Here is a 26,704-nt window from a genome sequence, read left to right as displayed (position 1 = left end):
TAGTGAACCAGATGGATTCTTACAACAATTGATCATAGTTTCATCACTGAGACTAACTTCATAATTCCACATTTATTAACTGAATTCAAATTCCACCAGCTGCCAGGGTGGGATTTGAACCCCTGTCCCCAGAGCATTAGTCTGGGCCTCTGGATTAATAGTCCAACAACAATACCACAATGTCACCATCTCCTCTAACCCTGACTTTAAAATATTAAATGACCCTGCCTCCACCACTCTGAAGAAATTTGCACAGGCTCATGACCCTCCAACAAAACATTTCTCCTCAATTCCGGCTAAAATGAACTGGGAAATTAGGTTAAGGGATAGGTCAGTAGAAATGTAGTGGCAGACATTTAAGGAGAATACTTCATAACACATTAGCACAGAATCATACAATGCAGAAGAGGCCCTTCAGCCCATCAAGTCTGCACCAACACATGAGAAACACCTGACCTACCTACCTAATCCCATTTACCAGCACTTGGCCTTGAATGTTATGACGTGCCAAGTGCTCATCCAGGTACTTTTTAAAGGATGTGAGGCAACCCACCTCCACCTCCCTCCCAGGCAGCACATTCCAGACCGTCACCACTCTCTGGGTAAAAAAGTTTTTCCTCACATCCCCCCTAAACCTCCTGCCCCTCACCTTGAACTTATGTCCCCTCGTGGCTGACCCTTCAGGGGTCAGGGGAACAGCTGCTCCCTATCCACCCTGTCCCTGTCCCTCATAATCTTGTACACCTCGATCAGGTCGCCCCTCAGTCTTCTCTGCTTCAACGAAAACAACCCAAGTCTATCCAACCTCCCTTCATAACTTAAATGTTTCATTCCAGGCAACATCCTGGTGAATCTCCTCTGCACCCCCTCCTGGGCAATCACATCCTTCCTATAATGTGGTGACCAGAACTGCAGACAGTACTCCAGCTGTGGCCTCACCAAAGTTCTATACAACTCCAACATGACCTCCCTACTTTTGTAATCTATGCCTTGATTGATAAAGGCAAGTATCCCATATGCCTTTTTTACCACTCCACTAACATGCCCCTCTGCCTTCAGAGATCTATGGACACACACATGCCAAGGTCCCTTTGTTCCTCAACTTCCCAGTGTCATGCCATTCATTGAATACTTCCTTGTGAAATTACTTCTTCCAAAGTGTATCACCTCACACTTTTCAGGGTTAAATTCCATCTGCCACTTATCTGCCCATTTGACCATCCCATCTGTATCTTCCTGTAGCCCAAGACACTCAACCTCACTGTTAACCACCCGGCCAATCTTTGTGTCATAACATTCAAGATTCATTCCAGTGAGAGAGAAAGGCTAGGGGAAGGGCGCATGATCTGTGGTTTAACTAAAGAAGTTAAAGTGTACAATTCACAAAGATTAGTGGCAGGTCAGCAGATTGGACAGAATATAAAAAACAGCAAAAATTACTTTAAAAAATGTGGGCGAAATTAGAGTATGACAAAAAGCTAACTAGAAATCTAAAAATAGGTATTAAGAGTTTCTACAGGCATTTAAAAAGGAAAAGAATAACTAAAATAAGCAAGGATCCTCTAGGGAATGAATATTGGAAAACAAGGAAATGGCAGATGAAATGAACACTTTTTAAAAATTCATTCATGGGATGTGGGTGTCGCTGGCTGGGCCAGCATTTATTGCCCATTCCTAACTGCCCTTGAGAAGAACTGAGTGGTTTGCTTGGCTGTTTCAGAGTCAACCACATTGATGTGGGTCTGGAGTCACGTGTAGGCCAGACCGAGTAAGGGCAACAGACTTCCTTTCCTCAAAGATGGATTTTTATGACAATCGACAATAGTTTCATGGTCATCATCAGACTTTTAATTCCAGATTTTTTTTTATTGTTGAACTCTAATTTCATCATCTATCGTACTGGGATTCAAACCCATGTCCCCAGAGCATTACCCTGGGTACCCAGAGTACTAGCCCAGTGATAATACCACTATACCACCTGACTGTGGAATACGCAAATAACACCCCAGAAATAATTGTAAATCAAGAGGTGAAAGGGAGGGTGGAAATCAAAACAATTTCTAACAAAATTCTTACAGGGCGTGACAAGGTGAATGTAATAGGATGTTTCCCCTGGCTGGTGAGCCTAGAACCATGGGACACAGTCTTAGAATAAGGGACAGGCCATTTAAGTCTGGTTTGAGGCAGAATTTCTTCACTCAAGAGGGTGGTAAATCTTTGGAATTCTCTGCTCCAGAGGACGGTGGCGGCTCAGTCATTGAGCATGCTCAAAACCAAAATCGATAGATTTCTGGATACTAATTACATCAAGGATATGCTTGCCACTATGCATTGGTGAGGCCAGTGAATGTTGAAGGTGATGGTTGGGGTGCCAATCAAGCAGACTGCTTTGTCCTAGATGGTGTCAAGCTGCACTCATCCAGGTAAGTGGAGAATGTTCCATCACACTTGTGACTTCTGCCTTGCAGGTGATGGACAGGCTTTGGGAAGACAGGAGGGGAGTTACTCGCTGCAGAATTCCCAGCCTCTGACATGCTCTTGTAGCCACCATATTTATTCAGCTGGTCCTGTTCAGTTTTTGGTCAATGGTAACCTGCCACAATGTTGGTAGAGGGGGATTCAGCAATGGTAATGCCTTTGAATGTCATGGGGAGATGGTTAGATTTGATCTTCTGGAGAGGATCATTGCCTGGCACTTGCTCAGTGCGAACATTACTTGCCACTTAGCACGGGCCTAAATGTTGTACTTGTCAGCCCAAGCCTGGATGTTGCCCAGGTCTTGCTGCATATCGGCTCAGACTGCTTCAGTATCTGAAGAGTTGCGAATGGTACTGAACATTGTGCAATCATCAGCGAACATCCTCACTTTTGACCTTATGATGGAGGGAAGGTCGTTGATGATGCAGCTGAAGATGGTTGGGCCCAGGACACTGCCCTGAAGAACTCTCAAGTTAAGCTTGGCAAAAAAGAGTGTAGACACAAAAGGACACAGAACTTTCAGCTTCAATACAAACCTACGGTCTTAAAGATGGTTTAAGTATGTCTGATGAAAATGCTTCTTTTCTTAAGAGGCAAAAATTGAAAATATGTACAAATACAAACTATTTGCTTTGTATTGAAAGTATAGAATTACAGATAGGAAGTATTGGTATACAGGAACATAATTTAGAGGAATATCTGCAAGACACAATTCAAGAGAATGTAATGCAAGTGAGTCACATGCTTCATTCTATATTCAGGACTTTGAGACACAACTGGGCCTTGCTGCTGGATGGTTCTACAAGAGGTTTGCTTAATGTAAATGTCAGTCACAATCTCTCAGATTATGACAACAACATTCTTCCCAGGTTGTAAAATACCAACTGCAAATAACCCACTGAATCTCAAATTACATTTTTAGTTTGAGGTTTTCTTTTAAGCGTCTGATAAAAATAAAGCAAGAATTGTAATGGGAATACGCATACAAAATGGATACTATAAATCACAACATAAGTTGATCCCATCCTGCCAGAGCCAAAAATCATGTTTTTGTATATACTTGATGTATGAGTCAACCCCCCTTTTCAGCCACAACATGCTAAGCTCATATTTGTAGTCAGCCTCAATTTTTTCACCCACAGATGCATGTTTTACTCACTGATACCTTTTAACCATACACAAGGGATGAAGCGGGCAACAGCCAGGCTATGATGCAAAGATGCATGGGAGTTTAAGACATGCCCAATCTTTGCAACGGACATCAATGACATTTTAAAATGGTGATCACCCACACCCTTTTTTAAAATTCATTCATGGGATGTGGGCGTCACTGGTTAGGCCAGCATTTATTGCCTTCTTGAACCTCTGAAGATCATGCGATATAGGTACATGTGCTGTTAGGAAGGGTGTTCCAGGATTTGGACCCAGCAATAGTGAAAGAATGGTGATATATTTCCAAGTCAGGATGGTGAGTGACTTGGAGGGGAACTTCCAGGTGGTGGTGTTCCCATCTATCTGCTGCCCTTGTCCTTCTAGATAGTATTGGCCCTGGGTTTGGAAGGTTCTGTCTAAGGAGGCTTGGTGAGTTCCTGCCGTGAATCTTGTAGACGGTACACACTGCTGCTACTGTGCAGGAACCATGCCAGTGATTCACGTTTATACCCAGTGGATAAATTGTCCCCCATTTTTGGAGGGATTTTCCTAAGTTTTAAAAGTCAATTTATATGCCGACATCTACATGACCCAAAATTGTTCTCTCAGCCCATTTTGAAAGAAACAAAACATCTGTCAGTAGAAAGTTATTTCAAGTAGAAAGCTTTTTCAATATACTCTGTACCAAGTGTGAAAACATTAAGCAATAAATTTTTATTTTGTTTAAAACAAAGAAAAAAATTAAGTCTTATTTACAGCTAAGCCTCTCCAACAGAAAGTGCAGGTACCATAATTTCCAGTTTAATCCGGGTTTATTTAGAATATTAGTAACAATACATGATAGAAGGGGGTTTGTGTGGGGAGGGGATGGGAGGTGGAAAATCACACCCCAGTAAATAATCTTTAGAGTTAAGCAACACTCCATTCATCAGAATGGCCAGAAAGGAGAGGTCACACATTAGTGCTTCAACCTATTGTTACATTGCTCAAATCTGCTCTCTGGACAGAGTTTAGAAGCAGTGAATTCCGACACATGTATTGTGGTTTCAAAAATTGTGCCTTCCATTTACTGAAATACTTGTACCTGTCATATTAATATGACTGAAAGTTTATTAAAGAAATAAAGACAAGCAGCAAATACTCAGCAGGTCAAGCAGCTTGTCAAGAAAGCACAAATCAGTCGACATTTTGGTTACAAAATATTTGAAGACGCACCTTGTATCTGAAATATCAACTGGCTTTTATGCTCTTTTGGCAAATGCTTCCTGATACGTTGAGCATCTCCAGTGTTCTCAGTTTTTGTTTCAAGTTTCCAGAATGCAATATTTTACTTTTTGAATATGTTGTATCTGTTTTACATTTACCTTTTCAAATTTCAAGCATGTTGACATCCAATGGACAATTCAATCATTTGTACAGAAACATTGGTAATGATACACTTCAGTACTGAAGGCACAAGCAGCGTGCAGCACAATGGCTATTAGTGCTTTCAATTCACTCAAATACTACAGTTTTTCCAAAGCATACTGGACTGCTTCATTTTTTTAGTTTGCTTTAGAGCAAGTTGTTGCCATGTTACCATTTGGTCAATGAGCTAAGAGATTTGTGAGCTGCTGTCACACTTGCTTCCTAATCCATTTATGGGATCAATACAACAATTCCATTTTTCCTTCTCATTTCTCTCCAAAACCTCCTCCATGAAACTGGTGAAATATTAAGCAATCAGCTCTTCAGCTGGAAAAACTACAAATCTTAATTTAGTTGACAGATTAACCTTCTGAGGCTTCTGCTACCTTTATCGCTACGAATATGACAAAGTCAATTGTCCTTTAAGGGTTCCGTAGAGGTTTCAATAAAACACCATTCAAAATTTACAGAGTAGCAAATCTGTAGAAGTGTATGATTGGTTACAAGCAACTTGAAAGGTTTAAAAAAAATTCAGTACTCAAAAGACTTAAAATCCCAGGTAGCACAGGCATCAAAATTATAACCCTCTTCTTGGGAACCCTCCAGCTTTAAAAAAGCTTTTACTCCATCACTACGCAGCAAAATGGAGGAATTCAATTTCCAATTAGCATTTTAAACTGACATTTTGTTTCATTTACAAAGTGCTTAAACACCAAAAGCATCAGTCAATTAACTTTGTATAATTTAAATTTAATAGATGTAAGTGCAAATCTGTAAAAGATCTAAGGGAATTTGAATTACAAAACTAATGGTTTCCCATATCTGAAAGCTAGAAAATGCATATTTAAAATATATATTGCACAACCAACCAGCTGTTAATTACACAAAAACAAAACACCATTAGAAACAGAAATAGCAATGTCTCTCACTGAATATAACTAAGTCTAAACAATGAAATATAACCCATGCTCCTTAGTCCTTTGTAATTACATGCTAAAAAGCCTGCTATATGATTCAATAGCATGCAGTATAAAACATGTTACCCTAGCTTATTGAAGCAATGGCACAGGAAACCTGTATATACACTACAGGCTAAGAATATAAACACAATGCTCATTACATTAGAATGAAAGAATTCAAGAAATCAACTGAAGCAGCAACGTCCAATTCCATTTTATTCCCAATCTTCCCAGTCTTCATCTTCCAGCTGAAACAAACCAGGTTTCTAAAATTAGAATTAGTCATCAAATGGCTTTTAGCAGTTCTTATATAATTAAGCAGCAAGGGTACATTCTACAAATCACCACAAAGCTAAAATATTCAGAAGCACCAATCATACCAGCAACCACAATTTTTTTTATAACCATCTTGCTGCACATACTGAAATGTTAATAACTTGCACCCACAGCTTGGTAGCCTGTTGTCAGTTATAAAGTAATGTTTCTTCCCCCCTCTCTTCTGATCACTTTTAAATGTTCAATGTTACCACAAAATACAGAAATATAAACAGAATTGGCCAGAAAAAATCAATTGAAATTTAAAACTCATGGAGTGAAGATCTCCTCTTTCCAATGCAAATCTGCTGTAATAAACGATTGGCTAATATTTAAGGCTTCAGCTTAGGATGGTTTCATGAAATGAGCCCTTATAGTTTGAGAGAAAATAAAGCTTTCTAAATTATCTTTGTCCATTTCTTTCCCTCTCCACAACTCTCTGGGGTATGCAATAAGTAATAAATAAAAAAAAACCTCAAGGCCTCTTCATATTGGAAAGAAATAGACCATGTGGTAGAGGATTTAGGAGAATCAGCTGAAGGCACAATTCATAAAAGTAAGTTTTCAAGACGGCTTAAAAGGACATAATGGAAGTAACACAATGAAAGGGATTAGGGAGTTTGGGGGGGGGAGAAAAGATGGTTGAAAACTCTTGCCAAAAAGCAAGGAATGCATTGAGGAGATACACAAGAGCCCAGAATCATGGATATAAGATGGCAGAAGGGATGGAATTCAATTCAACTGAGAGCTGGGAGACAGTGCAAGTCAGCAAAAATAGGGATGTTGGGTGAGTAAGACAACATGGGCAGCAGAGGTTTAAACAAATTTAAGTTTGCATAAGTAAAAGCTCAAGAGGCTAGCGAGGATACTTGAGAAGTCACCTTGAGGTAATGAAAAGATGGAGAAGGGTTTCTGCAGTAGCAGGAATGAAATGTTGGCAAAGGCTGGTAATGTTCAGGGAAGAGAGCATGTTGGCATGGAAGCTCAGCTCAGAGTTGAGCAGGAGACTTGAGTTGTATGTGGTTTATCCTGACAGAACAGTTAGAAACAGCCACAGGAGTAGCGTTTTCGGTGAAGCCAAAAGTACAATGTCTAAAAATGGAAATAGCTATAGACAATTTGTTTTCTAAGTGTTAATCTTTTATACCAACAATTTTTAATGTGGCATGGCATTGTATGGATATAATATGCTACTCAATGTTATCACGATACTGTCAAAAAGGCATCCTCCAATACTAGATAGTTTACTGTTACCTCTCTCCCCTGCCCCCAACAATCCATTTTAACAATTCCATCCACAGTCTGCACGATTGTCAGTCTGGCTAGCAGGTCATACGAACATATGAAATAGAGGCAGCAGTAGGCCATTCAGCCCCTTGAGCCTGCTCTGCCATTCAATAAGATCATGGCTGAACTGTTTGTGTTTCAAATTCTATATTCCCATCTATCCCCGATAACCTTTGATTCCCTTGCCTAAGAATAATCTATCTACCTCTGCTTTAAAAATATTCAGTGACCTCACTTCCATGGCCTTTTGAGGCAGAATTCCAAAGTCACACAACCCTCAAAGAAAAAAAATTCTTCTCATCTCTGTCCTATAAGGGCGATCCCTAATTTTAAAACTGTGTCCCCTAGTTCTGGGCTCACCAATAACAGGAAACATCTTCTCCATGTCCAGAATTACCTGGAAAAACTCAGCAGGTCTGGCAGCATCGGCGGAGAAGAAAAGAGTTGACGTTTCGAGTCCTCATGACCCTTCAACAGAACTGCTCTGCTGAAGGGTCATGAGGACTCGAAACGTCAACTCTTTTCTTCTCCGCCGATGCTGCCAGACCTGCTGAGTTTTTCCAGGTAATTCTGTTTTTGTTTTGGATTTCCAGAATCCGCAGTTTTTTTGGGTTTTTTTTCCATGTCCACCTTGTCAAGACCATTCAGGATCTTATACTTCAATCAAGTCACCCCTCACTCTCTAAACTCCAGTGGAAACAAGCCTAGTCTGTCTAACCTATCCTCAAAAGACAACCCACTTATTCCAGGTATCTAGTAAACCTCCTCTAAACCACCTCCGACGCATTTACATCCTTCCTTAAATATGGAGACCAAAATTGCACACAGTGCTTAAGGTGTGGTCTCACCAATGCCCTGTTTAACTGAAGCATAACTTCCTTACTTTTATCTTCAATTCCTCTCGTAATAAAGGATAGCATTCCATTAGCTTTCTTGATTACATGCCGTACCTGCACACTAACTTTTTGTGACTCATGTACGAGAACACCGAGATCCCTCTGCACCTCGGAATTCTGCAGTCGTTCTCTGTTTGCTTTTTTATTCTTCAACTTTAAATTTTCCCACATTATACTTCATCAGCCACTTTCCATGTCACACGTTAGTTTCCCAATAAGAAAACCTCTCTCCCTCTAGAAGAATCTAAACGTAATCGTAAGGGAAGATCGATGCTAGTTCAGCTGCACAGTCATGCAGAAGGTATAATGTACGCCTTGTTCTATGATAAATATCTGCGTGCACAGCTGCACAGAATAATTTAAAGGGAGCACGCGCAACTAACTAGTAAAGGGAACATTAGCCAAGATCAAGGTATGGATTCAAATTAAGATCAGGCATGTTTCCCTAAAAGCTTTAAGTTTCAAGCATACTTCATTGTTTTGATTGTGATTCAGGAAACCAATCTAAGATCATTTTTAAAAAGATATTTCATAAAAACAATTTTAACTCAACAGTCATTTTTTTATGAAACTTGAATGTCTATTCATTTTGCTCCAACTAATTTTGGCTACATAATGAGCTATTGGCCATCAATATTCATTACATATGAGCACTCTAGTGCCAAGACCATTCAATAATAATGAAATGCGTAAATAATTTAATTTATATGCATGGAACATTACTTCAAATTTACCAAAGTACTTCATCGTGTTCAATATTATGAATTATTTTTGGGAGCACAATGTCTATTTGCCAAGGGAGGGGAAAGCAGATTGCATATCTGCATATTTAAACAGAGTACATTAGAAAGTCCAATGGAAAGCACCAGAAAAATGTTCCCTCATGTACTGTGTCCCAAATGGGGAAATATTTGTGTTTTGACCTTGTTCACTGTTAGTCAGAAAAACTCAAGAATCAGTCAAGTTTTATCACAGTTGGCCAATCCATTCTGCCAAATTACAACCGAGAAGGCAAAGCTGAACATTCAGAAGTGTTTGGTGTAAATGACGAGTTACAGCAATAACAATGAATCAATAAAAAAAATGCACCATTATATTATTACCCACTGATTTCAAGATACAGAGGGAGGGAGGGGGGGAAGAACAATAGTACCAACTCAAAAATGTTAATGTGCCCTGTAATTTAGAGACAGCTTTCCTTTCACTGTCAAGGACAAGAGACACTCCATCTCCAGATTGACTAAAGTTGATTGATCAGGAAATTAGAATGAAAGAGAATTAACTTCCACTAAAGATTAAATTGTACATGTTGTGATGAAACCTAACCTTACCTTAGTCTGAAGTTTGGAGGTTGGCTACTCCAGTTCCCGACAAACCTCAGATCTCCTGCGCGTGCGCTGGCTGGGAACTGGCCGCACATGTGCAGTCCAGTATTTTTTTTACATTCTTAAGGCAGAGGGCCAGCCCTGCGTGCCTGCGCAGGAGAAAGAAAGAGTAAACGGCATGAAAATCCAGGTCAGGGGACCTGAAGGGAATGCCATTGTACAGTGAGTGTCCCAGGGAACGGAACACGGGAGGGGGGCAGGGAGAGATTTCAAAAAGGAAGTCCGAGGTAAGGGACAAAGATAGGGAACAGAAATAGATCCTGTTAAGTCAAATTAAAAGAAAGAAGCAAAGACAGGCTCCAAATTAAAGAAAGAGCTGCAGGAAGCAGACTTTAAAATGAGGGGGCACAAGAGAAGCCCTTAAGATCCAAGAAGGCAGCCAAAGGTTGGTAACTCCGTGATTTGGGCCACTGGGGCAAAGGTACCTGTGGTGTTCTGCTTGGCACAGCCAAAGATCCGAAATTGTGCTGAGAAGGTGAAGCTTGAGTGTACCTGGACAAAAAGAATCTTGCAAGACGAGACTGAAGCCCTACGAGGTGGGTCATTGTTGAAGCCATCCAAGTGGGAGTGACTTTTGGAGAGAATTCCAAAGCCAGATCTTCAAAGGTGGAGATTGGAAACCCTCATGAGAAGGACAAAGTTTCAGTGGGATGGGCTGACTCACAATGCAACAAACACCTGAGTGGGTTGTTAAGAAATCCATGGAATTCAGTTTGGTCACATGTCATTTATTGTGTAGTGTAGGAGTGTTTTGCTACACTTTGCCTATTGTACCTCATACTTACCCCAAATGTTAGAGTATAAGATAGATATTGTAAATTGTTTTATCTTTCTGAACTTTTATCGAAAAATTTATTTTTATTTGTTCCAAACCTGTGGAATCTTGTGGTTTTATTCACTTAGTAAGCATCTTGAGTCTCAAATTTTATCTACTTTAAACAAAATGAGATTGTTTCTAACCGGATCTTCCCGCAACGACTGGGGTCTGGCTAAGGATCAAAACAATGTTCACAATCCCAGCACGAGCAAGACACCCAGATATTGTGGTATTAATTGTTAATTACAATTAGACATATCCTGAATAGCGCATTTTTGAAAACGTGATCTACAACAGTGCACTTGAAGGCCACTAAACTATAAGGACTGAGAAATTCTTCAGTAATCTTTCGTTCTAGCAGTATAATTTACACCATCATTGTGCAGCCTTCTGTACCAAAAAGGTTACAAAAAGTCAAAACACAAATGTTCAATCCAACAAAGTTGCTACTTGGTAATGGGAAGATAAAAGGAGTATGTTAATATGATTCCAATCAGCCCACAAAGGGTTAAGTATTGATGAAATTTGGCATCTGCTTTTTGCTTCTGTATATTATTTTAATCTGTACTCAATGCATCATGTTATTATCCTCTTAAGTGATGAGAGAATGTGGCAGGTATCCCAACTGATGAAGTTAACCATTAAACAGGAGATGCACAAACACATACTGAACAGTGAAAAAAGTTTAGCTTTGGAGCAATAAGATCAGTCTGTTGAAGAAACTAATTTAGCCAGGAGCACAAGAAAAGTATCAAGAAAAAGCCCAAAATGTATTGTAGTGATCAGTTTTGAAAGATTGTCCTTATGTAAGACTTCCTTCAGTAGCATAGAGGGAAAATTTCTCAAATTAAATTACAGCTTCCATGTTTATGACACTGACAATTCCAAGACAGGCTCAATTCCTTAGACCTGTGGAAAGTGGTAGGTAGAGCGTCTTTGCCAGTAACATTAAAGACTTCCTAGCGCATCCAAGCCAACAGATAAAAACCGAAGTATTGTACCTGTTCTGACACATCCACCCGAGACAATGCCAACTGGACCTCTTCCTCGGTCATGTCCAGATCAAAATCTTTCTCCCAGTCCTCACTGATGTCCGTGCTAGATCCTGAAATAAGTGACAACTAATTAGAATGAAGGTAGTCAAAAATGTGAAACTGATTTTTCTTTTAAAGGAAATGGTCAAGTGACAATTGGAAAAGTTCCCAAATGTCCCCAGGTTCTTTTCCAAATAATTTTCTGAATTATATATTAGGTGCTTTTAATCATCTTAACATTCTCTATGGCCAAATTTCTATTCTTTTTGTACCAAACTTTATTCCTTATCTCCTGAATGTACAGATTCCTGGCTGGGTTATTGTTTCACAGGTATCAGCCACATTTCAGTACCTCATATGACACTACTTGGATAGGGAGTGTCAAAAACACTCTTGACCACAGGATTTCTTGGGACCGAGCCCAATCAGTTCTCCTCAAATATGCCCACACACATTTTTTTCCAGCAAAGTGGGAATGCAATCATCCATTTTGGGAACGCTGGCCAATTTTCCTGCTCCCAACTCAGAAGTGCAAAAACCAACTGTAGCACTCTCATCAACTTCTCAGCTAAGTTTAGCTGAATACAGACTAATGATAAACCTAGGTAGAGAATTCTAAAGATTCACAACTCTTTGATTGAAGTAATTTCTCATCTCAGTCCTAAATGACCAGCCCCTTGTCCTGAATCTGTGCTCCTGTGCTTTAGATTTCCCTGATCAGTGGAAATAATCTCTCAGTGACTTCCTTATTAAGCCCCTTCAGAACACTGTGGGTTTCAATGAGATAACTTCTCATTCTTCTAAATTCCAGAGAATATAAACCCAATTTACTCAGCCTCTCATCATCAGACAATCCTCTCATCCCAGGGACCAATTTAGTGAACCTTTGCTGTACCATCTTCAATGCAAGTATGTCCTTTCTTAAATGTGGAGGCCAAAAAATGCACACACTGCTGCAGTCTCACCAAAACCCTGTACAACTGTAGCAAGACTTCTTTATTCTTGTACTCCAATCCCCTTGCAATAAAGACCATTATGGCATTTACCTTCCTACTTGCTTGCTGTACCTGCATGCTAACTTTGTTCATTGTACAAGCACCGCATGTTTGGCCTCAGCTGGAATATTGCATCCAGTTCTGGGTGCCACACTTCAGGAAAGATATGAAAGATTAGGAGAGAGTGTGGAAAAGATTCACAAGAATGGTTCCAGGGATGAAGAACTTCAGTCATGAAGGTAGATTGGAGAAATTAGGACTGCTTTTCTTGGAGAAGACAAGGCTGAGAGAAGATCAAAATAGTAGGCGAAATTAGAAGGCAGACGAAACAAAGGCAAGCTTCAAATAGGATTAGAATGCGGAATAATGTTAAAATGATAAAATTAAGGGCACCTTATCTGAATGCACGCAGCATTTTTAAAAATTAATTAATGGGATCTGGGCATCACTGGCTAGGCCAGCATTTATTGCCCATCCTTAACTGCCCTTGCTTAGAGGGTATTTAAGAGCCAACCCACATTGCTGTGGGTGTGGAGTCACAATTAGGTCAGAACAGGTAAGGGCAGATTTCCTTCCCTAAAGGACATTAGTGAACCAGATGGGTTTTTACAACAACCGACAATGGTTTCATGGTCATCATTAGACCATGTTGCATTTGCAACAAGGTAGATGATTTGAAGGGACTAATACAGGTTCTCTTTTTTATTCATTCACAGAAGATGGGCTTTACTGGCTGGGCCAGCATTTATTGCCCATCCCTAGCTGCCCTTGAAAAGGTGGTGGTGAGCTGCCTTCTTGAATCGCTGCAGTCCATGTGGTGTAGGTACACCCACAGGGCTGTTAGGGAATTCCAGGATTTTGATACAACAACAGTGAAGGAATGGCGATATATTTCCGAGTCAGGATGGTGAGTGACTTGGAGGGGAACTCCCAGGTGTTGGCATTCCCATCTACCTGCTGCCCTTGTCCTTCTAGATGGTAGTGGTCGTGGGTTTGGAAGGTGCTGTCGAAGCCTTGGTGGATTCCTGCGGTGCATTTTGTAGTTGGTACACACTGCTGCTACTGTGCGATGGTGGTGGAAGGAGTAAATGTTTGTGGATGGAGTGTCAATCAAGCAGGCTGCTTTGTCCAGGACGGTGTCAGGCTTTGAGTGTTATTGGAGCTGCACTCATCCAGGCAAGTGGGGGGCATTCCATCACACTCTTGACTTGTGTCTCGTAGATGGTGGACAGGCTTTGGGAGTCAGGAGGTGAGTTACCGTTGCACTATTCCTAGCCTCTGACCTGCTCTTGTAGCCACGGTATTTATATGGCTAGTCCAGTTCAGTTTCTGGTCAATTGTAACTTCTAGGATGTTGATAGTGGGGGATTCAGTGATGGTAATGCCATTGAACATCATGGGGCAATGGTTGGATTCTCCCTTGTTGGAGATTGTCATTGCCTGGTACTTGTGTGGTGCGAGTGTTACTCGTCGGCCCAAGCCTGGATATTGTCCAGGTCTTGCTGTATTTGGACATGGACTGCTTCAGTATCTGAGGAGTCGCAAATGGTGCTGAACATTGTACAAACATCAGCGAACATCCCCACTTCTGACCTTATGATGGAAGGTCATTGATGAAGCAGCTGAAGATGGTTGGGCCAAGGACACTACCCTGAGGAACTCCTGCAGTGATGTCCTGGAGCCGAGATGACTGACCAGGTACCTGGTTATGATTTAATCGTCATTATGGAGTTGTGGTTACAGGGTGACCGAGACTGGGAACTGAATGTTCAAGGATATTTGTCATTTAGGAAGGAGAGGCAAAAATGAAAAGGATGTGGGGTAGCACTGTTAATAAGGGACAGAATCAGTACATTAGTGAGAGGATCATGGATCAAAGGATCAAGACGTAGAATCAGTTTGGGTGGAACTAAGAAACAGCAGAGGCCAGCAAACTTTGGTGGGAATTGTTTATAAACCTCCAAACTGTAGTGGTAATGTTGGGCACAGTATAAATCAGGAAATTAGAGCTGCATGTGACATGGGTAATACAGTAATAATGGGCCACTATAGATTGAGTAAATCTAATTAGTGCTAAAGCTGTGGAGGATGAATTCCTGGAGTACGTAAGAGGTGGGATTCTAGAGTAGTACATTGAGAACCAACTAAGGATCGGGCTATTTTAGATTTAGTATTATGCAATGAGAAAGGGCTAATTAATAACCTTGCTGTAAACAAGCCTTTAGGAAAGAGTGACCATAATATGACAGAGTTTTACATTATGTTTGAAAGTGACATAGTTCATTCTGAAACTAGGGCCTTAAATCTGAACAAAAGAAACAATGAAAGTATAAGGCTATGGGGATTCGGAAACAACACTAAAAAAAAAGATGGTGGACAGGCAAGAACGTTTACATGGTCTACAACAAATATACCTAACAGGAAAAGTAAATCAAACGTGTCTAATAAAAGAAATTAAAAATTGCATACGATCAAAAGAAGGACCTTATAAAGTTGCCAGAAAATGGGGTAAGCCCAAGGATTGGGAGCAATTTAGAATCCAGCAAAGGGGGACCAAGGAAGTGATAAAGAAAGGGAAAAGAGAATATGAATGCAAGCTAGTGAGAAACATAAAGGCGGACTGTAAAAGCTTCTTTAGGAATGTGAAAAGGGAAAGATTAGCGAGGACAAATGTGGGTCCATTACAGGACAGAGGAAAATGGGGAAATGGTGGAGAACCTAAACAATTACTTTGTGTCTATCTTTACAGAGGAAGGCACAAAAAATCTCCCAGAAATACTAGGGAACTAAAGGGCTTGTGAAAATGAGAAACTTAAAGAAATTAGTATCAATAAAGAGGTAGTACTCAAAAAAAAAAATTGGATTGACAGTTGATAAATCCCTGGACCTGATGAGCTGCATCCTAGATGTTGAGGGAGGTGGCTATATGGGTAATGGATGCATTGGTGGTTATCTTTCAAAATTCTATAGATTCTGGAAAAGTTCCTGCAGATTGGAAAGTAGCAAATGTAACCCACTATTTAAGGAGGGAGGGAGAGAGAAAACGGAGGGCTACAAACCTGTTAGTTTGACGTCAGTAATAGGGAAAATGTCAAGAAACTATTTTGAAGGGTGCAATAACCAGACACTTGAAAAATAATGATATGATGATATGATTGAGCACAGTGAACATGGATTTGTAAAAGGGAAATCATGCTTGACAAACCTGTTGGAGTTTTTGGAGGATGTTAATTGTAGCATAAAGGAGATCCAGTGGATATGGTGCATTTGGATTTTCAGAAGGCTTTGATAAGGTCCCACACAGGAGGTTAGTAAACTAATTTCGAGCACATGGGACTGTGGGTAATATTAGTTAACAGGCAGATAACAGAGTAGGAATAAAGAGGTCCTTCTCAGGATGGTAGGCTGTTACTAGGGGGGTTCTGAGAAGATCAGTGGTGGGGGCCACAACTGTTCACAATATATAAATGATTTGGATGTGGGGACCAAATGTAATATTTCCAAATTTGATGACACAAAACTAGGTGGGAATGTAAGTTGTGAGGAGGATGCAAGAAGGCTTCAAGGGCACTTGGACAGGCCATGTATGGGCAAGAACATGGCAGTTGGAATGTAATACGGATAAGTATGAAGTTATCCACTTCGGTAGAAAAAACAGAAAGGCAGAGTATTTCTTAAATGGTGAGAGATTGGGTACTGTTGATATCTAGTGTCCTTGTTCATGAGTCACTGAAAGTTAGCATGCATGTGCAACAAGCAATTAGGAAGGCAAATTGTATGTTGGCCTTCTTCACAAGGGGATTTGGGTACATGATTAAAGATGTCTTGCTGCAATTTTACAGAGCCTTGATGAGATCGCACCTGGAGTAATGTGTACAGTTTTGGTCTTCTTACCCGAGGAAGGATATGCTTCCCATAGAGGGAGTGCAATGGTCACCTGACAACCCTGGAATGGCAGTTCCAGAGTTCTCTTACAAGGAGAGATCGAGGAAACTGGGCCTGTACTCTCTAGAGTTTAGAAGAATGAGAGGTGATCTCATTGAAACTTATAAAATTTTTACAGGGCTTGACAGGATAGATGTAGATAGGATATATCCTCCGGCTGGTGAGTCCAGAACCAGGGAACACAGTCTCAGAACCAGGGGAAGGCCATTTTGGACTGAGATGAGGAGTTGTTTTTTCACGAAGAGGGTGGTGAATCTTTGGAATTCTCTACTCCAGGGGGCTGTGGAAGCTCAATCATTGAGCATGTTCAAGATAGAAATTGACAGATACTAATGACATCAAGGGATATGGGGATAGTGCTGGAAAATTGCTTTGAGGTAGATGGTCAGTCATGATCTAACTAAATGGCAGAGTAGGCTCAACAGGCCAAATGGTTTACTCCTGCTGCTAAGTTCCCTTGTCCCTATGATTTGATACAGGTATTCAAAGTCATGAGGGACCTGGACAGAGTAGATAGGGAGAAACTATTCCCAGTCTCGAAAGGATTGAAAACAAAAGGGCATAGATTTAAAGTAATTGCCAAAGGAAGCAAAGCAATATGGGAAATATTTTCATGCAATGAGTGGTTCAGGTCTGACTCATAGGCTCATAGACACGTACAGCACAAAAGGAGGCCTTTCGGCCCATCGTGTCCACGCCGGTCAACAAAGATCTGACTACGCTAATCCCATTTTCCAGCGCTTGGCCCATAGCCCTGGAGGCTGTGGCAACACAAGCGAATATCTAAATACTTCTTAAACGTTACAAGAGTTTCTGACGCAACCACCCTTTTAGGCAGTGAATTCCAGACTCCCACCACCCTCTGGGTGAAAAAACTTCTCAACTCCCCTCTTAGTCTTCTACCTCTTACCTTAAATCCATGCCCCCTGGTTATTGACCCCTCTACTAATGGAAAAAAATGTCTTCCTATCCACCTTATCTATGCCCCTCATAATCTCATACACCTCTATCAGGTCGCCTCTCAGCCTTCACTGCTCCAAAGAAAACACCCCCAGCCTATCCAATCTTTCCTCATAGCTCAGACCCTCCAGCCCAGGTAGCATCCTGGTGTATCTGCTCTGCACCCTCTCCTGTGCAATCACTTCCTTTCCATAATGTGGTGACCGGAACTGCACACAGTACTCCAGTCGTAGCCTAACCAACATTTTATACAGTTCCAGCATAACCTCCCTGCTCTCGTATCCTACGCCTCGGCTAATAAAGGCAAATATCCCATATGCCTCTTAACCACCTTATCTAGCTGCTCTGCTACCTTCAGGGATCTGTGGATACGCACACCAAGATCCCTCTGAGCTTCAGTGCTTTTCAGGGTCCTACCATTCATAGTGTAATCCCTTGCCTTGTTAGTCATCCCCAAGTGCATTACCTCACACTTCTCCGGGTTGAATTCCATTTGCCACTGCTCTGCCCACCTGACCAGTCTATTGATATCCTCCTGCAGTTTATGGCTATCCTCCTCATTATTTACCATCCTACCAATTTTCGTGTCATCCATGAACAGCTTGATCATACCCCCTACATTTAAGTCCAAATCATTTATGTACACCACAAACAGCAAGGGCCCCAGCACCGAGCCCTGCAGAACCCCACTGGAAACAGACTTCCAGTCATAGAAAAATCCCTCTACCATCACCCTCTGCTTCCTGCCTCTCAGCCAATTTTGGATCCAACGTGCCACTTTGCCTTGGATCCCATGGGCTCTTACTTTCTTGAGCAGTCTGCCATGAGGGATCTTATCAAAAGCCTTGCTAAAGTCCATGTAGACCACATCAAATGCATTATCCTCATCAACACTCCTTGTTACCTCAAATAACTTGATCAAATTTGTCAAACAACTTTCCCTTTACAAATCCATGCTGACTATCCCTGATTAATCAGTGTCTCTCCAAGTGCAGATATATTCTGTCCCTCAGAATTCTTTCTAGTAACTTCTCCACCACCAAGGTTAGACTGACTGGCCTGTAATTTCCTGGTCTATCCCTTCCTCCCTTTTTTCATAATGGGGCAATGTTAGCAGTCTTCCAATCTGGAATGCACTTCCTGAGATATGGTGGATGCAGGTTCAATCAAAGTATTCAAAAGGCATTTAGGCTGTTATCTGAAAAGGAAGAATATGTGGGGTTACAGGGCTAAGGTGGGAGAATGGCAGTAAATGAATTGCTCATTCAAAGAGCCAGAGCCAAATGGTCTCCTTTTGCATTGTAACAATTCTGTGATTATCTAATAGGGCAAGTTATGAGTGTTTAGAAATACCTTTAAGATACACTGAGCTTCAAAATGCATGGTTCCTTGAGACCAAGCTAACCATGATCCCACCTTTTGATGGACTTTATTCAACAATGATCTACTAACATTTTCTGCACTAATATCCTGTTCTATCCTCCAGCATTGCACGCTTTGGCTTACAAAAATGGAGAATGTGCACATGGAGACATTTTACTGTAGTCGACATGGATTAAAACGATTCAACAAAATTAGAAAAGAGATGCTTTTGTTACAACTAATCTTTCTCGATTTCAGTGATGGAGGAATCCATTAAAAATCAGTGATGGAGGAATCCATTAAAAAAGTATCACCCAAAATCAGCCAGTTCTTGCTCTCTTGTGTTATGGATTTTTAAAGCCTCAAACGTTTTGTTCTGTTGATGACTTTCTATTTCATAGGTCACGATCTCTTTTGGCTCAGATAACTTCTAAGTTGCTTTGGCTAAAAATCACTGACAAATTTCACTGCATTTAAACATGCCTGTAACAACTTCTGGTTACCATTTTAAGACTAGTATGGGTTATTTTCCATTATTCCCCCACTCGCTCTGTTTACTCTGTACATAAACTCCATTTGTAGCAATAATCACCTTTCTTTCCGTTATTGGAAGGTGTAGATTTTCCACTGTCTGAGTTGAGTTCATAGACTCTCAAATCAATTGGTCCATCATCTTTTGTAGTCTCCGGTTTGCTTGAGTTCTTTGCCTCAATCACTATGCCAGATACTGCAGTAAACTCCTTTGTTTTTTGATCTTTTGGTGATCCATTTGCTTCTGTGTCTGGGGTTGAAAGCCTATCTTTAGTCTTGGGCCTCAATTCCTGTCCTACTACCAGCTCTGTGCTGGTTTCTACTACATTCCTTGCAATTTCTTTCACCGTCTCCTCAGACCTAGATGTCTCACTGGAAGTGGAGATCTGATTTCTCAACTGGAGTTCTGTGGCAGTGCTAACAGCATTCACAGATTGGCATTCCACTGGCTTTTGCATAATGTCAGCAATATTCTGGTTCTGAAGTTCAACTGAATGCTCCATCCTGGAGCACGTGACTGGAGATTGCACCAATGATAACGGGCTTTGCGGCATGTGGCGAAAATCTGAGTTGACAGGCGAAGCTCCTACGAATTCATCTGCAAGAGGACAAACATTGTAGATTTTTTTTGCATTATTAATGCAATTAATGCTTCATGTTGAAAATTCGAAAGGCCTAAATGATCTAGAATCGTATAATTGCACTACTATGATCAGAAGATGAAATCAATTATAATCAAGAGAATGCCACTTTGTGTTTTGAAAAGGATTTCAAATAATCATTGTAAAGCTTGCTGTTTTCAGAATTTATTATTTACACATTTTCACAAACAAACAATTTGACTTAAATTTGAAATAATGACTAATACAAAAGCAACTACTACGGATACCGGAAATCTGAAATAAAAATAGAAAATTTTGGGAATACTCAGCAGATCCAGCAGCATCTATGGAGAAACACAATGTTTCAGGTCGAAGATCTTTCATCAGAAGGATAAGCGCTAAGCAACGTGAAACATTAACTGTTTCTCTCAACAGGTACTTCCTGACCTGCTGTGTAGTTTCAGCATTTTCTTTTTATTTCATGTCTGACTAGTCTATTTCAGAGCATTCCAGAAATGCAGAATAATTTCTGATCATTAAATACCCTTGAGAAGTATTCTAATGTTTTAGTTTTACCAAGTTTCACATTTAATGTTAGCAAAGCTGGGAAAGGAGATAGGTGAAATTATTGATCACCTGCTGGAAGTTTTCAGTCAATGTGACACCATTTCCCTGTGTATATATTTCATGTTTCTTGTTCCACTATGGACTGATCCTCACTAAAGTTCTTGTGTATTTCCATGGTTTCCCTACTCTGTTGGTTTGCCTCTTTTTGAATGCTGTTTACCTTTTATATTTTTCACCTATATGTAACTGGACAAGTAATCCAGAGACTCAGGTTAATGCTCTGGGGACACAGGTTCAAATCCCACCATGGCAGCCAGTGGAATTTAAATTCAAATAATAAATCTTGAATATAAAGGTAGTCTCAGTTAATGATGCCATGAAACTATCATTGATTGTTGTAAAAACCACCTGGTTCATTAATATCCTTTCGGGAAGGAAATCTGCTGTCTTTATCTGGTCTGGCCTACATATGACTCTCAATAATGTGGTTGACTCTTAACTGCCCACTGAAATGGCCTAGCAAACCACTCACTTCAAGGGCAATTAGGGATGGCCAACAAATTCTGGTCTTGCCAGCGTCCACATCCCATGAAAGAATAAATAGACCTGGGCAAGTAATTCTTTTACAGTCATTTGTAATATTACAAGAAATAATCTCTTCTGAATCATTCCTGCATAGGGAGAACATCAGGGGCTGTGAACAGATTTGAGTGGAAATCCATTGTCACTGTCTCCGAGCCACAACTTTCCCAATTATCACGTGTTTTGTAGTTTTTAAAATTAATTTACGGATTGTGGGCATCGCTGGCCAGGACATCATTTATTATCCATCACTAACTGCCCTTGAGAAGGTGGTGGTGAGCTGTCTTCTGGAGCTGCTGCAGTCCATGTGGTGTAGGTACACCCACAGTGCTGTTAGGGAAGGAGTTCGAGAATTTTGACCCAGCGACGGTGAAGGAACGGTGATATATTTCCAAGTGGCTTGGAGGAGAACCTCCAGGTGATGGAGGTATCTGCTGCCTCTGTTCTTCTAGATGGTAGTGGTCAGGGGTGTGAAAGGTGCTGCCTAAGGAGCCTTGGTGAGTTTCTGCACTGCGTCTTGTAGATGGTACACACTGCTGGCATTGTGACTCAGTGGTGAAGGGAGTGAATGCTTGTGGAAGGGGTGCCAAACGGGCTGCTTTGTCCTGGACTTTATCAGGTTTCTTGAGTGTTGTTGGAGCTGCACTCATCCAGGCAAGTGGGGAGTATTCCATCACACTCCTGACTAGTGCCTTGTAGATGGTGGACAGGATTTGGGGAGTCAGGAGGTGAGTTACTCGTCACAGGATTCCTAGCCTCTGACCTGCTCTTGTAGCCACAGTATTTATATGGCTAGTCCAAATCAGTTTCTGGTCAATGGTAACACACAGGATGATGACAGTGGGAGATTCAGCAATGATAATGCCATTGAATGTCAAGGGGCAATGGTTAGATTCTCTCTTGTTGAGATGAACATTGCCTGGCACTTGTGGCATGAATGTTATTTGCCACTTGTCAGCCCAAGCCTGGATATTGTCCAGGTCTTGCTGCTGTTGTACATGGACTGCTTCAGTATCAGAGTCGTCGCGAATGGTGCTGAACATTGTGCAATCATCAGCGAACATCCCCACTTCTGACCTTATGATGGAAGGAAAGTCATTGATAAAGCAGCTGAAGATGGTTGGGCTGAGGACACTACCCTGAGGAACTCCTGCAGTGATGTCCTGGGACTGAGATGATTTACCTCCAACAACCACAACCATCTTCCTTTGTGCTAGGTTGTGCTAAGCTAGTTTTCAACCTAGCTAGCTGATTTGCTATTCATCCAATTAACTAATTCCTTTGGAAACAAACATATAAAAATTGAATTAGGAATGAGTTTGAATTTCTAATTACAATTCTATAGTGCTGGGCTAAGGGTGGAGGGAGAAAAGATAAAGAATGTGGGTGATGCCCATCCCTGATTACCCTTCAGAAGGTGACACTGAGCTATCACCTTGAATACAACTTGACTGGCTTGCTGGTTCATTTCAGAGTTAATGCATACAACATAGGCTATGGGCCCTGCCAACGTTCCAGTTGTAGTACTGAAGACTTGTACTCCAGAACTACCTAAACCTCTAGCTACAATACTGGCATCCACCTGACAAGGTGGAAGATTACCCAATTATGTCCTGCCACAAAAAACAGGACAAAACCAATCACCAATATCAGCCCATCAATCTACTCTCCCACCATCAGCAAAGTCAAGGACCGCGTCATTGACAATTCTATCAAGCAGCATTTAAAACTGACAAGCTGTTCACCGATGCTCAGTTTGGGTTTCTCCAGGACCACTCAAGACCTGACCTCATTACAAGTCAGGTGAATTCCAGAGATGAGATAAGTGTGACTGCCCTTGACATCATCATGGGGCCTTAACTAAACTGAAGTCACTGGGAATCAGGGGGGAAACTTTCACTGGTTGGAATCATATCTATTACAAAGGAACAAGTTGTGGTTGCTGGAGGCTAATCACCCCAGCCCCAGGGCATCGCTGAAGGAGTTCCTCAGGGTTATATCCTAGGTCCAGGCATCTTCAGCTGTTTCAACAATACTCTGTCCAACATAAGGTCAGAAGTGGGGATATTTACTGGTAATTGCAGTGTTCAGTAAAATTCAGAGCTCCTCAGATACGAAGCAGTCAGTGCCCCTATGCAGCAAAACCTGGACAACATTAAGGCTTGGGCTGATAAATGACAAGTAACATTCACGCCACATAAGTGCCGGGCAATTACCATCCTCCCTTGACATTCAATGACATTACCAATGCCAAATCTCTCACCATCAACACACTGGAGGCCACCATCAACCAGAATCAGAACTCAACTAGCCATATAAATACTGTGGTTACAAGGGCAGGTTCGAGGCTGGAAATTCTGTGGTAAGTAACTCACCTCCTGAGTCCCCAAAGACAGTTCACCATCTACATGGCACAAGTCAGGAGTGTGACTGAATAGTCTCCACTTGTCTGGATGAGTGCAGCTCCAACACTCAAGAAGCTTGACACCGTCTAGGACAAAGCAACCTGCTTGATCAGCACCCCATCTACCACCATAAACATTCACTCCCTAACGCTTGCATGCAGTGGCTGCAGTTATCATCTATAAAATGTACTGCAACAATTCACCAAAGCTCCTTCGACAGCACTTTCCAAACCCACAACCTTCGCACCCTAGAAGAACAAGGGCAGCACATGTATGGGAACATTATCACCTGCAAGTTCCCTACAAGTCACACATCTTACTTACTTGGAACCATATCACTATTCCTTCACTGTCGCTCAGACAAGACCCTGAAACTCCCTTTCTAACATCACCATAGGTGTATCTACACCAGATGGACTGCAGCAGTTAAAGAGACAGCTCACCACCACCTTCTCAAGAGCAATTAGGGATGGGTAATAAATGCTGGCCTTGCCAGTGATGTTCATATCCCACAAATGAATGAAATAGCCAGTTAAGAGTTAACAACATTGCTAGGAGTCTGGAGAAACACTTAGGCCAGATTGAGTAAGGACAGCAGATATCCTGCCCTAAAGAACATTAAAGAATCAGATGGGTTTTGATGATAATTCAGCAGTTTCATGGTCAACATTACTGAGACTAGTCTTTTATTCCAGATCTATTTAATTAATTGAGCATAAATTTCCCAGCTGCAGTAGTGGAATCTGAACTCATGTCTTTGGGTCATTAGCCCAGGTCTCTATGTTACCAGTGCAGTACCCCTGCTACCGTACCCCTAAATCCAGCCAAGATGAATAGTGCTGATGTAAGGAATAGACTAATAGTCTAGAATTCTAGACTTGAGTATTTATGTGGAATTTTCGCCCACCCCCATGATTAAACAGTGTTCATGGGAGGGCTGATAATGTATAATCCAAGAAGGAAGCAGAGTTAATAGATCAAATAATCTCTACTCATTTCATGCTATATAGCTTTCTAGCCTGATTGTTTTCATTCCTGTAAAATCCTAGTCGTATTTAATTATTAAATCAACACTGTCTCTATTAATTCAGTGTGTTTTGCTCTTAACTCTACAAATACGACTTCAAAGTAACACCAACTCAAGATAATTTTAGAAAGTATTCTACACTTGTGTTGAAATTGAGTACTTGACACATTTGTATTGATGTTTCCTCCTGTGCTCATTTCAAATGAACATTTCAAGTTCCGTTTCCATAATACAAAATCAATTTTTCCAACTCAGTATTCTCAATCTATTCAACATCTTAACATTTAATCTCTAACGTTCTAAATAAACTATCAAAATAAATTCTGTACTCAAACCTTGAATTCTAGACTATTCCTTACATCAGCACCATCTTGAAAAAGGATCTTGCAAAGATTGTCATTTTTAGAAAGGTCAGAAATCTATACACAATTATGAGAGCAAAAAAATTCTTACAACTCAAAAGCACAGCTGCAACACAAGTTTTAACAATAGTTATTCACTTTCTGTTTACACACACTAATTTATTAAAATGTTCTTGCCTTCTTCCTCTTCCCACCGAAGCTCCTCTGAATGAGAAGTCAGTTCTGCTCTCTGTTTCAATGCTATTCTCCTGGATTCCTCCTGGAAGAAGACACATTGACAGTTAGCATATGCTCCAAACAAACTACCGGAAATCATATATGGAAAAATTAACAGGACATGTTGCTAAACCAGATGTTTAATATTAATTTAATAAGCTAATACTAATTTTTTTACATCAGAAACTACAATAAGATGCAAAATTTGAAAACCAAATTGATAAAGTTTAAAACAATAAACATTATATCTTAACAACAATCCTTATATGCATAATGAAATAATATTGTGCGCAGTTTGGGTGTACAGTATCTCCAACAAACTGCAAGTAAGTTGATACAACTACAGTTGTGAAAAAAGATGAATCAATGTCCAAAATAATAAGAACACTTTCATATCATTTGATTTTCCAGGGTCCTCATCTTTCACTTTCACCCATCACAACACCTCAGCCACTGTTAACCTAAGTGCTTCCTTGCCTGTACCTTCTCACTTGTTCCCAGTGAATTACAGTGTCTCAATCCTGTTGCTCTCCTTCACATATTCAACCCAAGTCCTTCAAGTCAGAGAAGCACAAATTCGAACATACCTGGAGCACAATGATCTCGTCATCAATCGTCAAACATGGAGTGACACTGTCAAGCATTACTGCACTTAACTCTCCCAGTCAAAAAAGTTCACAGTACATGATTGCCCTGGACCGCAACAATGACTGACATGGACTCGATGGGCCGAGTGGAATTAGCTTAGAATATTAGAAATGAAAACATGAAGTGGGAGGCCCAAAGGAGCTGGATGATAGGGGAGGCATTGGAAGTAGATGGTATGGTAAGCCATAATGAATGCTGCATAAAGCTCAAGGAGGATGAAGATAGATATTGTAATCTGGTCCAGGATTTTGACCCAGTGACAGTGAAAGAACAGCAATATAGTCCCAAGTCGAGATGGTGGGTGACTTGGAGGGGAACTTGCAGTTTGTGGTGTTCCTATCTGTCTGCTGTTCTTGTCCATCTAGGTGGTAGAGGTCACAGGTTTGGAAGATACTGTTGAAGGAGCCTGAGTTGTTGCAGTGCATCTTGTAGATGGTACACACTGCTGCTACTGCACATCAGTGGTGGAGAGAGTGAATGCTGAAGATGATGTATGGGGAGGCAATCAAGCAGGCTGTATTTTTAAACAACAATTTGTTACCCACCCCTATACAATCATCTCCAGGATTTCCCAAATACCTATCCTTAATCCTCACCTCTGTACCTGCTAATTGCCTCTCAGCAGCAACATCTAGAAACAGAGAGCAAGATCTCACAAAAAAGTGATAATACCTGCCTCTGTGCTTGTCCAAAAATCAAGTCTCAGGGTAATCTCAACAGCTCAATATCAGGATGACTTTTTAAACCTCCACCACAAATTCTGCTCCCTTGG

General features: G+C 40.9%; 1 protein-coding gene across 2 annotated transcripts in view; it reads right to left on the bottom strand.

Moving 5' to 3' along the window:
- Positions 1-4,325: 4,325 nt before the first annotated feature.
- bsdc1 (BSD domain containing 1) overlaps positions 4,326-26,704 on the bottom strand; it is a 62,865-nt gene continuing 40,486 nt past the window's right edge. For both annotated transcript variants that reach the window (XM_041212626.1, XM_041212627.1), the window contains exons 8-11: positions 25,246-25,327; positions 19,585-20,121; positions 11,698-11,801; positions 4,326-6,244 (exon numbers count right to left, since the gene is read on the bottom strand). In XM_041212626.1, coding sequence (XP_041068560.1) covers positions 6,212-6,244; positions 11,698-11,801; positions 19,585-20,121; positions 25,246-25,327 — 756 coding nt within the window. In that variant the 3' untranslated portion in view covers positions 4,326-6,211. The remainder of the gene's footprint in view (positions 6,245-11,697; positions 11,802-19,584; positions 20,122-25,245; positions 25,328-26,704) is intronic.

The sequence above is a fragment of the Carcharodon carcharias genome, chromosome 19, assembly GCF_017639515.1.
Source record: "Carcharodon carcharias isolate sCarCar2 chromosome 19, sCarCar2.pri, whole genome shotgun sequence".
Taxonomy (NCBI): domain Eukaryota; kingdom Metazoa; phylum Chordata; class Chondrichthyes; order Lamniformes; family Lamnidae; genus Carcharodon; species Carcharodon carcharias.
Note: the sequence above shows the minus strand (reverse complement) of the source record. Positions and strands in the feature narration are given on the sequence as shown.